Source organism: Clupea harengus, chromosome 1, assembly GCF_900700415.2.
Source record: "Clupea harengus chromosome 1, Ch_v2.0.2, whole genome shotgun sequence".
Lineage (NCBI taxonomy): Eukaryota > Metazoa > Chordata > Actinopteri > Clupeiformes > Clupeidae > Clupea > Clupea harengus.
Window position 1 is genome coordinate 2125306 of NC_045152.1, and position 15000 is coordinate 2140305.

General features: G+C 43.4%; 1 protein-coding gene across 1 annotated transcript in view; it reads right to left on the reverse strand.

Moving 5' to 3' along the window:
* Positions 1–7226, reverse strand: part of notum1a (notum, palmitoleoyl-protein carboxylesterase a) — a 9032-nt gene extending 1806 nt beyond the window's left edge. Inside the window, exons 1-8 of the mRNA XM_031564170.2 lie at positions 6024–7226; positions 2388–2440; positions 2160–2255; positions 1687–1747; positions 993–1051; positions 783–885; positions 443–634; positions 1–79 (exon numbers count right to left, since the gene is read on the reverse strand). The exon at positions 1–79 is cut by the window's left edge and continues 19 nt beyond it. Of these exons, the coding sequence (XP_031420030.1) occupies positions 1–79; positions 443–634; positions 783–885; positions 993–1051; positions 1687–1747; positions 2160–2255; positions 2388–2440; positions 6024–6370 (990 nt within the window). The 5' untranslated portion in view covers positions 6371–7226. The remainder of the gene's footprint in view (positions 80–442; positions 635–782; positions 886–992; positions 1052–1686; positions 1748–2159; positions 2256–2387; positions 2441–6023) is intronic.
* Between the last annotated feature and the right edge of the window lie 7774 nt (positions 7227–15000).

Below are 15000 nucleotides of genomic sequence, written 5' to 3' on the forward strand. Positions count from 1 at the left end.
CCTGTAACCAAAGAAGCAGTTCCACTCCTCCCCCTCATGGGCCTGTCTGCAGCTCTCAGGGACCACACTACCCCAATACCTAATGGACAGGGTTCAAAGGTCAAATTAATGAGACAAATGAATGTGGTTAATGAGCCTGACGTTATTGGTATGTTGATGACTACATTCAGAATATAGGTATTTCGTAATATTATGTTGCTAATAATACACGAAAACAAAATGACTGGCAAATTATGAACCATCATTATAAACGAATGATCTCTAAATAGAATGGTTTGACAAAAAAATGGAAGAAATAAGATTTTTTTCACTATTAACTATTAACATTAACACACTTGAATTCATATCCGAGTGTGCTTGTGTGACTGTGCTTGCGTGTGTGAGTGTGTGTGTGTGTGTGTGTGTGTGTGTGTGTGTGTGTGTGTGTGTGTGTGTGTCTTACTTGATGCCTCTCTTGATGGCCTCAGTGGGGGCACAGCTGAGAGTGTCCAGGCAGTCGCTGCAGTGGTACTGCTGGTTGTCCAGGAACCAGCCCGAGTCTGACAGACCCCTCACCTGGATCCCCCCATACCCCAGCTCCACTAGCAACTCTGCCACCGCATCCACATTCAGCAGCACCCCTGTACCGCCAGCACTGTCACACACACACACACACACACACACACACACACACACACACACACACACACACATTACTTATTGGTCCTGGCAGACAACATTTATTTTGATGCAATCAGAGTCAGAATCTAAATCAGTGCACACACATGTACAGAAATGCATACCTGCTACCAGCCAGTAGCGCCACCTTGGCAGTGTCCAAACCTTTGGTCAACAACTCCTTGACCACTTCCTTTATAATCAGAGACCCCATGAACGCATAGTCACCTGCACAAACACAATTAGAGTCGAATTAGACAACAGCCCTAAACACACAAACACAAATGAATAAATGGTAAAACTGGGAATAAATAGACTTGCAATAACACCCTTACTTTCATTTGTCTTTGGTGACACTCCACTCCACACGTCACTGGAGCAATATGGTATGAATCTAGAACAAATAGTTACGATTGAAATAATCAACATTACACAGCATAACAATGCACATACATAAATGTTACACAGAGTTACATAAAACAATTGTATAGAGCACCACATATAATTAAAATATATAGCATATACAGATATTTCAAATGATATCATTATTTATCAAAACGATTCACAAATATGTCCCGTCTTACAAGTTAAAATAATTTTTTTAGGGTGCAGGAGAGTAATTCTAGTGGCAAACTTGACCTGTTTCCATGAAGTAAGAATTCATGATTCATCACGCTGAACACAAGCGCAGTTCCCTCTCTACCCACCAGGGGGAGTCAGTAAACAGTGTAACAATGGATAGTCTATGGATGCGTCGTCTGGCCAGCTCAGTAAAACTGGCCCTGCAGCTCAAGAGTATGGGCACAGACACACTGGAGCTAACTTCCGCCTGATTCCAACAAGATATTTCTTATCTTGTGTAAACATACCGGTACATATAATTCTGGTAACACATGGTCATAGTCTCTCATAGTCACACACACACACACACACACACACACACACGCACGCGCACACACATACACATGTCCAAACAATAACAGGCACGAACGTAAAGAAAAAACACAAATATACACCAAGACTACTTACACCATGTTAGCATTCCACCAGTGGGGATTCTCTTCTGGCAGGGGGGAAAGAATTCCTGTGCCTGAGGAGACCAAACACACAGGCGCCCGCGTTTTAGTAATAAAATAAAATAAAACACCACCACAATAAAGAGCTTTAGTCTTATGAGGAGACACAATGCCTGCACCACAAAGTGTCCCTGTCCTAAATGAACAGAGATCACAGAGTTAAAATAGCATCAGTACATTTAGAATAGACCTAAACCAGCCTGACCACATCACAGCCACTCCTAAACACCACCTCCCCTCCTTATCATCAGTGTGTCTGCCTGAATGCCAAGTCTGCTGCATGACAGGCATGTGTGTGTGTGTGTGTGTGTGTGTGTGTTTCTATTTCCTCACTGTTAAATACTGTATGATCACAGGCTGTGTGTGATAGTTACGCCGTCCTCTGGTATGGGCGTGGACACGTGTGTCTGCGTGATGGCGTCTCACCTGTCTTTGTGTTCGGCCATTTTGTGGAGCTCATGAGGCGTCTCATCGTCTCATATCTACTGTTGCAGCTCTCTTTATTAAAACAGTACCAGCCACCTGTTCAAACACACACACACACACACACAATGACATAAGCATACAAATCACCACTAAATGATCATCAACATTCAAAATCATTTCCATCATTCAATCAAGATCATCAGAACACACACAATTTCCCAAACTCACCTTCCAAGAATATAAGCCATCTTTTACTTCCTTTAGACTCTTTTATGTAGTACCTGTAAGACAAATGCAATAGTGTTAAACACAGACGTGGACTGCACACTATATAAGGTCTTTCTGTTTCACTATCTTTCTCTGCCACTAATTTAAATACTAAAATGTAAAAATGTACAAGAAACACATAATTACCCATGAACAGTAATATAGACAAGTGAATACTCACACACTCACAATTGATTATTTGATTATTAATTGGTTTTAATGATAGTGTTGTTTTCAAATGTAATTCTGACAAAAACCCAATTAACTTCACTAACTCACTCTGTCACACTAATACACACACTCTCATCAAACGCAAAGTATATATTTTGACAGTAATGTGATTGAATGTATCATAGTAATACACCTTATACTTCTGCTAATGGTCCTACTATAAAATCACTGTCTGAATTAGGCCATCAAATTGCTCTTATCTGCTGCACATGAAATAGTGTCCACAAGGGGGCAGACAAATATAGAAGACGTATGTATAATGCATAAGTGGAAAATACATTATTGAAATAGACATATATATTTTAGATGATTTCCCACACAAGTATTCTATCCAACATCAGTCAGGTAGTTGGAAACAGATCCTACTTACACACCACAAACATCAAATATAAAGCTGATCATGCCAACCGTTTTGTCATATTGGCCTGTGCTGTCCAACATATATTACACCAACAATTGCAGTTTCAAAGCTGAGACAGAGTGCACATATCATGGCAACTCTGAAAAAAAACAAATGAAATATTCATGACTGTTAAAACTATCATAACGGTATATCCTTGTGTTCGTTCCACAACTCTCCACAGGCTAACCATCACAAACTCCCATAGGACCACACAAGAACACAATAAAGCTCTCGATATCATATCTACCATGGGAAGCTTATGTAACTACACACACACACACAGACACACACAGTAACATACACACACACACACACACACACACACACACACACACACACACACACACACACACACACACACACACACACACACACACACACACACGCACACAGTAACATACACACACACACACACACACACACACACACACACACACACACACACACACACACACACACACACACATTTCCAAAGAGCATCTGTGACAGTTCCTATCAGGGACAGAAGCAGCGACAGAAATGAAGTGGGGGTCATGAGAGATGGAGCGGTAGGGTAACAGCTGAATGCAGTCGGACCAGGGGACAAGTGGGGTGCAGACACTGGGGTTTCACAAACACAGATGTTGACATGCTGCTTAAGGATGTGTTCATGGTTCAAGAGACAGGACCACATGAGACACTGGGAAGGGAACAAAGGAAATAAGCCAGCAGAGAGAGAGAGAGAGAGAGAGAGAGAGAGAGATAGAGAAAGAGAGAGAGAGAGAAATGAGAGAGAAATGAGAGAGAGATAGAGAAATGAGATAGAGAAATGAGAGAGAGAGAGATAAATGAGAACACTGAAAACTAGAAAGAGAAAGTGGCCGCAGCTGTGGAGATCATATACCTCTATGGGTAGTCAGCTGTGATCTGACATGTTTGTGTGTGCGTGTGTGTGTGTGTGTGTGTGTGTGTGTGTGTGTGTGTGAGTGTGTGTGAGTGTGTCTGACCCAGACGCAACAGAGGCTCTAAAGCATGAAGCAGATGGGACAGAATACACACAGGGAGTACTGTCTGGATCCAACACACACACAAACATACTCACACAGACATAGAGAGAGGGGGTATAGGCTGTAGCATCACACAGCAATTCAGAGACGATTAGGGTCAGTGTCTCTGCAAGGCCTAAACTACTCCTGTGAGAGTGCAAAACACTAAAGTGAAATAATATACACTATATAGTTACACTATACATACACACACACACACACACACATATATATATATGAATTACATATATATATGAAACTTATTCTATGTACTTACACTGACAGCCACTTAACCCATAGTCAAATTCCTTGTTTGTGCAAACTTTTTTTGGAATTTTGCCAATGGGAGCATGTCAAAGATACTCATTTACGTATGAATAGGATTTAGAGTCGTCAGTGAGAGCAGTGATCATCCTAACGCTAATCACACAAAGCCTGACTGCCTTACTTTGATTCAAAAGTAACCGTTCAATTTTGCTTAAATACATTGTCATGCTAACACTGGTCTGATGGGTTGCCTTCAGATGCTGCTGGGCTGGCCCCATAAACTCACTCTCGGATGGTTATTTTGGTCACAGCACGAGACTGTTTGGAAGACCACGGGTATCCAACCAGTGAAACTTACCGCCATTATCTGGTTTCGGAAACACCCTTAAACGTTTCACTGTTTAAGAAAAATAAGGGTTTGAACAGGGTTGCCTATTGCAGCGCAGGCTCACATCGTGACAGCCTACCACTCAGCACAGGGTCACATCAATACACCCATAATAGGTGCAATGCCTGACAAGAGTGACTAAATGTTTTCGATGTCTGCTTTGCAAAGATGTGGAAGGGGTGAAAAAAAAATAAGATTTGGTTTAAGACATCCGCGAATAATCGTCTTGAGTGACGAGAGTCCATCACGCTAAACACACAGATACACGTGCCACTTCTCGGCCACAGTGTATATATTGACCAAAATGAAGGTAAAGACCTACAATATATATCATAAACAATTAATCGGATATCTGCATCTTTTGTGGTGCGCCAAATTGAAATCATCAGGGTTTAAGTCTGGTACTGTTTGGCATGTGTGTCTAATAGCCAACCTTTCATAAAATACATTTTGTTTGGGTTTCTAGAACTGTCACCACGCCTCTCTCTAGAACGGTAGGTCTACGGACCATCGCTGATTCTGCTAACAGGTTGTTCTCTGTCGCGAAAGATAATGTGTGCCCCGCCCACCTGTTGCATTTCTCCTTGAATTCACACGCATTCTTCTAGCAGTAGGCCTACGTACAAAATCGCAGGGATAACGTACATGTCAATTTGCCAACAAAAAGGATACAATACTAGATTATTGATATAGTTATTTAATTATGTGTTAAACACTGGACCTGCAGCATACGAGCTAAGACACCTGACATTACAGTCTCACACACACCGCTAGGCATCTGTTGCCACTGCGAACCGCGTGTGCAAAACATCACTCGGCAACACTTGCGGCAATGCGAACCCATGAATGTGCCTCCAGAGGTGCCTGACCAATTACATTATTTACCCATTTTACAGACCGAAACGATGCCATAGATATCATTCACATCAACGCCGCTGCATCCCGTCACCTTCTCAACATACCTCCAACAACTGTTCTTTCATGTGAATGGTATGACTGAACACGTTTTTTTTAGAGGTTTGCTTTAAAAGCCTGCTGTTCATGTCGTGGCAGAATAGCTTATACCTTAAACCTAGTAACAGAGTGTTTGTATGAGAAAGAGTAACTAACCGAGAGACACGCAAATATTGCAAATGTAACCTCTCCATCACAATTAATCTGTATTCTGGAAACGAAAATAGCTATATAGGCTACGTTGGACTGAATGGTTAGTACAGGCTAGAAGCTTTTTAGTATGTGTTTTGTAACATGTGATGTGTTTATGTGTAAGAGGGAGAACTTACCCTGCTGGACTTCCATCATTGCATGTAACGGAACTATTCTCCAAAAAGTGTAACTTCATATCATAGTCGAGTTTCTGCGCAGAACACGGGTACAGCGATTGCGCGAGGTTCTTCACCTGCGTCATGAAGTTGTCCATGTTCTCCTCCACCGCCGTGAAATCCAGCGAGAAGCTCTCAGTCGTGTCGCCTCGGTCCCGATACGGCACTGAGGGTAACACCCGACGAGGCTGGGAGTTGCGACCCCCTCTAAACCTCCTTGCCCCGAGAACTCCATGCTGCAGAAGCACCAACATCGACACCGACCACATAAGCCTCATCGCTGATATCCTAATCTGATAGGAGTGCATGTCCTCCTGGTCGGCTCCTTGCGCGTTCCTCTGCTGTATGTACTGAGTTAAAGAATGCAAAACACTGAAAAAGGCTTAAATCTTTTTTCAAATAAATGCCATTGAAGGTTTGTTACGTTGAAGTCTATCAACAACTCAGGCGCTTTTCTCTCAATATTTAGTCAGCATTGATGTACTAATAGAGCTTGCGATATTGTCAATCATTTGCACCGGTGGACCATCAGCATTCTACCTGTAAGTGCAGCGCACAGCGTTTTATCCAGAGCATCCCCCTTTCCCATCCGCACCCGCCAATCAGTGCGCAGAACAGGGTTCGGAGGCGTGGCAGGTTTCCATCGTTGTCTTGTATAGTAAAATTGCCCACGCACCGGCTCCTGTGATCCCAACTGTTTCTTTTCATGTGGTGTTTTTTCACTGGCTCCGAAATGCCTGTTTCCCCATCAACGGTTTTACAGAGTGAGAATAAACCACTTGTGGTACTTGCTTCCAGGACAAAATAACTTCCAAGACAAAAAAAAAAAAATGATAGCTTACGCAATATAGATATCATAATAAAATAGGCAAAGCAATTGAATGTGAATGAAATATATTATTTGACAGCATATTATTATTATTATTATTATTGTTCTTGTCATTAGTTAGTTAGTGTTGTTGTGGGTTGGAGTTGCTATCCCCTGTTCGCGTCCACACCGATGAAAAGGCAAGTATCGTGAAGGCCAAAGCCTTGCCCAGTCGGCTCTACTGCCTCACCTGCACAAAACTGTAGCATTTTCCATTCATCAAAAACTAACAACATTAACAATTAGACCCGCACAATCGGATGTTCACCCCGTTAGAGTAGCCTATATCACCCACAGTAAAGTTAACATTTAAATCTTTCCACGCACGCTCCCCCGATTTGACCCTTAACCCATCGCGGGGGGCACCACGCAGGTGGTGTCTGTAGCCCGCGAGAGAGACACGAGGACACTGTATCGAGTAGGGCCCCTCCGACTTCAAAGGGACCGACCATCACTCTTTCTGTCTGTTCCGCCTTGTTCTGGCCGGCAGTGTTCTTCTCCCTTCGCCGCCCAAGTGAAACCAAGGGGGAAATGACCACATCACCTTGAGAATGGGCCGTCGAGGCCCTTAGAAGTTTCAATTATATGTTTAGTACCCTTGTTGGTTTGCGTAAATCCGTGTGTATAATTATGTATTACTGACATGTTAAGGCTTAACAGCCAGTCGTTATGCGGCTGCTCAAAAGAATCGGAAGGCTTGTGTCGCCTGTAGCGTGACTGACTTGGCTACCACGGACGGTCAAAGAAAGCCAGGGTTCAGCTCAGTGTGAACCTCAGTGGTTTATTAAAATCGGTTAACAAAACAGGGACATCGCGTCAAAAACCACGCAACTGGAGGTCTTTCTTTTCGTTCTCTTTCAGGATAATGGAAAGGGTAATTGGTTTATTCCCGCTAGGCCTCGAGGGGGGGTTCGCTCTGATGTCTTAATTAACCGTTTCGCACAATAAACTCATAAATGCGTTAGTGCTTTACAGAGTTAGTGTGCTCATTTACAGGCCTTCGGCGGCGAGATTAAAGGGATTGAGTGGCTAATGGTTAATGAGAGGCCGCTCGCAGATCAACCCTGCCATATACTGCAGCAGTCTAGCGACTCACTTTATTCAAACTAGCACTGTTATTAACCGACAACAGATTATGTGCACTAGTGTCGTGTTGTTGTTTACACCATTGTGTAAAGGTTGCCTGGTTGCCCACCAAGACTCGTTTTCAATTAAATCTTTAAAACACATATTGATACACATATTGATTAGCCTAGTACACTCTGTTTAAAAACAAATCGTCTGATTTCAGATGGCATGAGCACATTATCCTTCAAGCCTGCAAATTAGTTATGGGAAAACCAATTCAATTGGAAGACAATTACCAAACAGATATTAGACAAATATACAGCAAATGAATTGGTGATTAGACTTCATCAATACATTTTGGGTAAGGTAACTTATTTGTACAGTGGACCTGTCTGTGCATTTAGGGAAGCTGGGACGTTCAGTCTCTGCAGTCCTGCTGGTATTCATTGTGAGACTTCAAACAGATGCCGGTATAGATTAGAGCGCGAGTGGGTCTGTGCGGGGCCCAGGAGAGTCTGTCACTGATTGAATCGAGTGACTTTGACCTGTTCCTCCCATTTTTATTACACGTCATCCTCAAGAATTTGACCCTTAAATCACTCACAGATGAGTGTATGTGAGGAGGACAGCAGCTTGTGTATGTGTGTGTATGTTTTGGTGATGCCAGTACCAGGAGTACTGGACTGAGCTTTGACTGACAGTTCACTCTCAAGTCTGTGGCTGTGTGCTGCTTTCTCATTTTAATGTTTTTTTTCTCCCCCCTCAGTGTTTGTGTCCACCTGGCTGTTATTCACGGTACTGAACTGTGATGACAGCCTCTCTTTCGCAGCATCTCCTCACTTTCCACACATGTTCCGGCTTGTCCCTGAACCCATTCGGCATTTGTTTATTTGTGTATTTACATTTTTTTTACATTCACCATTTTGTTATTGTTAAGATTCTAAATGAAGTCGTGTTGGATAAACAATATCTGCTATACTTAAACGTTAATCATATTCAAAGCAGGTGGTTGTCTGGCCACTATTATTTTAATCTTTTAATTAGTATCACACACAGACACACCACCACACGCCATGTCCCACTTTTGTCCATTCTTATTTGTACCCTCTCATCAAATGGATATATCTACATTTAGTCATTTAGCAGACGCTTTTATCCAAAGCGACTTACATATGTGCGACTTACAATGTATACACATTTTACATTTTACATTTACACTGATGGCACACTGCACATCAGGAGCAATTAGGGGTTCAGTGTCTTACTCAAGGACGCTTCGACAGGGAATCGAACTAGCAACCTTCTGATTACTAAACGACTGCTCTACCTCCTGTACCACTGTCTCCCCACCATAGATCTCTGCTCACGAGCTCATGAGGTCTCATGATTGCACCACCTCTTCTCTACTTTTTTTTCTCTTCTTCCCCCCTTCTTGCTCTCGCCCTCACAGTACACCCCTCATACATACCCTCTTAAGTCGCACCGTCTCCACCCACTTACACAAATGACCCACACCTCCACACAGATGTGCTCACCTCTCTGCACAAAACATCCGGCATCTCCCCCACATCCTGAACACCTCCATGCATTACTTGGAAGTATTTCGGATATTGCCAGGTACGTTTCAAACATCACCCAGGACCTCTATATTACTCTCCGTACCTCCTCGCCCCCTCTCCTCTCAGCTCATACGCCAGCTTCACAGGTGTGTGAACCTTTATCTCCTTAACATTGGAGCTGCATGCATTCCCACGTCCATAGAGCTGACATGAGTCAACTCTGTCTCCCCTTCTCCCCTTTCAACTCTCTCTCTCTCTGTCTGTCCCTCTCCCACGCTCAGTGTCTTGGTCCATCTCTGGACAGTGCCAGTTGTGATTTGCACATGTTGCTGCCGTAGGCCCAGCCGTGAGCATCGGATCCTGCCATTTGGAACTGTTAGATCAGGTTACATCAAAGAGATCAGAACGGATCAGGCTCTTGAAGGGGACATGCTCCAGCTCTCCTCATCAGAAACAGGTGTAGGTCTTCGCTCCAAGAACAAAGGCTAGATCAGCATCTATAAAAACCTTTGTATTTCACCGAAATACTTTCTTCAAGGTTTTTTTTTAACGTGCCACCCTTTGCTTTGTACAAGAGAGCAGGTCCGTACATAAAAGTATTGAAAGAAAAATGAAAACTGTATTTAGTCAGACTAACTAGAGTCTTCTGTCTCTATCTCTTTATTCCTTTTTAAACAGAGATCTCACTAAAGTGCCATTTAAAAGACCCCATATTATATCTCCTTCGCTTGGTTACACCAAACCAAACAGAGGTGTGTGTGTGGAACCAGAGACGTGACGTTTACAAACAAAGTGTGTAACACCACTTAAAGTCGCTGCTCCGACTCAGAGAAAATATCCCCAGCTTTTGTGAGGAGAATCATTGAATCAATCTGACATTGTTATCAATATGGCAAAGAACGCATTAAAGTCAGAGCTGGGAAATATCATGTCAGACATTCTGAATTTTGAGTTGTCCTGAATGCACGGAAATAAACTATCTGTAACTTGAAAAAACAATGACAGGTGAACTTGGTGTTGGCAGGCTCTTGCAAGCTGTGGACATTCATAGCAATGTTTAGACTCAAGCAAAGTTGGTGTGCTCATCAAGTACATGTTAATGCTTATGATTTCGGGTTGGTGTGCACTATTCTGTCTTCATACCTTTCATAGAGAACGGCAAGGCGGATTGAAGGCACAATATTCTCGCCTTGAACAGGCTGTATAAAAAGCCCTTCTCTCTCACAGACACCCCTACACAGATAACAACCCCCCCCCCCCCCACACACACACACACACACATTCATTTACTTATACATTTAGTTTTACTAAAAATAAAATAAAAGGTATTAACACAATCCTTCCCAAAATATATCTAAATGATTTATTGTCATGTTATGTATAATATATGCTATACCTTCAGCCTGAAAAGTGTTATTTATAATAATTTTATATTTAAATAAGACATCATATTTGAGGCGTATATATCTGACAAGCGTTTGATATCTAAAACCATCTCTTTGGTTGACTTTCTCCGGGGGAGTACCTAGTCTGATGGGACGTTCTGATGTGTGAGAGCTTCATTATTGCTCTAATTCACACGCTGTGTTTTCCAGCCTACCCTCTCATCTGTGGACATTCCAGAAGCTTTCCCCCTGTAATTATGAGTTGTAACTTGTGACCACTGGTAAAAACCAAAAACAAACTTTTAAAGGGGGGGTGGGGGGTGCAAATCCTCCATCATATCAAAAGAACAGCCTTGAACCCCAGGAGAAACAGAAGATGCCATGCCATACTTCAGCCATGGGGAAAAGAGTTCAATGACATCTCACACACACACACACACACACACACACACACAGACGCACACACACACACACACACACACACACACACACAAACACACACACAAGAAAGGTGGAAGACATCTGTCGACCAGGCTCCCTATCTCAGAAGAGACCTTATATTGGTTGCAGATGATGCCCGATTGGGTGAAAAAACACCCTAACTATTTCAAGGTAGGAGCATTTTCCTTTGGGCATCACTGCCATACGAGCAGCAGGGATGGAGAGAGAATCGGGATGACAGGTTGTGCTTCGGTACACATGAAGATAACCCCTGTGTTTTCACGGTCGAGAGGCTCCATTGCTTAAAGAACACACCCGTCCTTGTGGAGATGGCACACTATTTTTTAGTCAAAATACCTAAACACATAAATACATAATTTGTAGTTATTGAAGTAGGATTTGAACGAGAAACAGGCAATGCATAGTTTCTTTTTTATTATCAATGTTTCCCATTGATGTTGTTGTTGTTTTTGTACTTCTTTTGAAAATTCACAAGCAATACTTGTGTGCGATGTTGACAGCACAAGGCGTACTAATCTAGAGCACTTTGTGAGTCAGGCCCACCAGGGGACTTAGATCAAGGTTTGTTTAGGGAAACTGAAATGACCACTGTGTACCTGACACTTGAAGGCACGCTTAAACGTTGGCATGGAAACAAGTCACCCAGGGAGTTCCTGTCTTGAAAGTGTGAATTTGTGTGTGTCTGTGTGGTCTGAGTGAGGGAACGCTTCCTTAAGGTCAGCCCATGATGAGTGCTGAATGAGTTGTGCATGTGTGAGTGTGATGGAATGAGTGAATGTGTGGGCTTCGTTCAGGAGTTTCCACTCATGCCTGGGGTCTGACTCACCGGACAACCCCACCCCCTCCACTCAAACACACACACACACACACACACACACACACACACACAAACACACACGCGCACACGCACACACGCACACACGCACACATACACACACACACACACACACACACACACCCCTACCACCACCACCTTCCCTCACATAGATGGTGAGTGGTGGAAAGTAGTTATCTGTCTTCCTCTGCCCGCCCTCACCTAAACACACACAAACACCCACCTTTACCACGGAAACACTTAGATAATCAGCTGCTTTTGTTGTGGAAAAAGCCGAGCAGAGTTACATGTGTCTGTTCGTCCACACGGAATGGAAAAGCCCCTTCTTAGCAAGCAGGAGACGGAGTAGTTCTACTCTGTCCTCTCCCCCTCCCCTCTACTCCTCCGTGCCTCCTCTCTAACAAACACCTTACTCACACTGATTCCCAGCAGTATCCCACAACCAAAGATGACAAGAAACACCATTATCCATCCCTTTAAACTGAATAATCAGTATATTAGTGCCCTCGATTACTCACCCGTCAATACGAATGAGTTGCAACACTGTGCATTCTGCTTTGTAATTTCAACCACCACCTGCTATGTTGGAAGAGTTGGATGCCAAATTCTGTTACCAGCCTCTGCCCAGATGTCTGCCAATTCTCTGACAGCCTGTGTCTCATCATGATGACATCATTCAGCTGCTATGCTTCCAGCCCACCGATGAAGCAGCTCACCACTGGTCTTGTCTGAGACAAAAGAAATATGCATAATCCAGCTCATCGTTAGCATTTCTCTCGCTAAAGCCAAAAACAATATGGGGATATGCTTAACAATAAAACACACTTCAAAGATCTTATCATTATTTTCAAAACAAGCATGAACTTTGAACTCCAGCCAGGGGCACGCTGCGCCTGCGAGTGTTATGGAAAAACGCATTTCCAGAAATCCTTCAGCGTGGAGCTGTGGGTCTGGCTGAAGGGGAACAGTGAATTATAAGGTGGCTTTCTCACAAGTTTGCCTTTCGAAAGGAAGCTGCAGCTCCACACAGATATTTACGGCTCCTTTTCTGGAGAGATAGAGAGAGAGAGAGAGAGAGAGAGAGGGAGAGGGAAAGAGAGAGAGGGAGGGAGTGAGTGTGTGTGTGAGAGAGAGAGGCACTGTTCTGTGTCCGAGTCGCCTTGAGGACCTCTCTGTCCATCTCTCACCAGTCTGTAAACACCTGCTCTTGGTTCCATTTCCCTCTGTGTCCTTGTTGTCACGTTTTCTCCAAACGTCTCCCTTTGTCCTGTTCTCCTGTGTGCTGACTGACTGATGAAGAACACCCTCTCACTTCAGGGATTAGAGGCCACTACTGTTGCTGGACTGTCTGGCCTGATGATTCTCAAGCTGCTCCTCACCCCTCAGTGTATACAATACAGTATCCCGCCTTTTGAAAATACTGCATACAAGAATATAAATAAATACATTATGTGTATGAATAGTACACTTAAAATTGATGTCACCATTACTCATACGGACTTTTGACTACTCACAGGAGATCGTGGTGTGTAGAGATATATATGAAGCTCATTTACCATCATAAAGACATTGCATTGCATCGCATCGTATGAATTTGAATGAATGTTGGTGGTGGTCGGAGGGGCCGTTGGCGCTGATTGGCAGCCACGCTTCTGTCAAGTCTGCCCCAGGGCAGCTGTGGCTACTGAGGTAGCTTACCACCACCGGTATGACTGTGTATGAATGACTGGACTGGACTCTGGACTCTGTAAAGCGACTTCGGGGTATATAGAGAAGCGCTATATAAGATTGAATTGATTGATTGATATGAAGCTCTTCTAATGTGGAATGTTTCGATGCATACGTGCTTCACTTCTGTTCTGCTCTCTCCCTTTCAAGAAGAGTGTTTTGGATTGCTATTTCTCATGATAACATTGACACAATGATGGTGTATTTCATAGTGAGGGGGAACCCCATCTGGCCAGCGTCCTTACAAAGCCTATGGGAGGGAGCATCAGTACAAGGGAGTAGTTCTGATGTATAACGTTGTGCAGGGACCTTGCACCATTTCACCAAGTAAATAGAACGAGTGATCTGACTGGACAGTCGTCAGTCACATGAGCCCAACATGTGATGAGTCATATGATTTGATTGTATCTGCACAGACACAATGAAAACACTTTTCAATTGTAATTAATCACATTTTATTTTTTACTGACTAAACATTTTCTCCAACCTATCTGGTCATGTACACGATAGGATGGATGAAAAAAAATGTCATTCCTTATCTGTTGATTTATCACAACTGTTCTCATTTCCTGTAAAATTGACATCAAGGACATAAGATAAAGTGTATAATGTGCTAATATAATAAAATACACTGGTTTGCTGGCTTTTCACATTAAACTGAATTTCCTCTCCCACTGACCTCTACCATCATGATTTTTCCCACTCCTCGAGCTGAAACGTCTCATTTTCCTTGCAGAACAGAAGCCGTGACGTCCGGCCGGGCCGGGCCGGCGAGGACTCCCCTCCGCAAGCGAGCTCTTTCATCTCTCCTCACCTCAGACATCAAAAGGCTGCGTTTATTGGCAGTGACGCTTCCAGGCCGGTGAAGGTAGTGTAGGGTTTATTAGATTTTGGACGGCAGAGGAGTATTTTCTTCCCTGTGGAATGAAGCTATGTCAGGCAGGTATGGAGGAAGACGAGTGCTGCTGCTGTGGAAAAGCGCGGGGGCCTCTTTGGGATCCGGACTTTGAGGAGCAGATGAAGGCCGGCCACG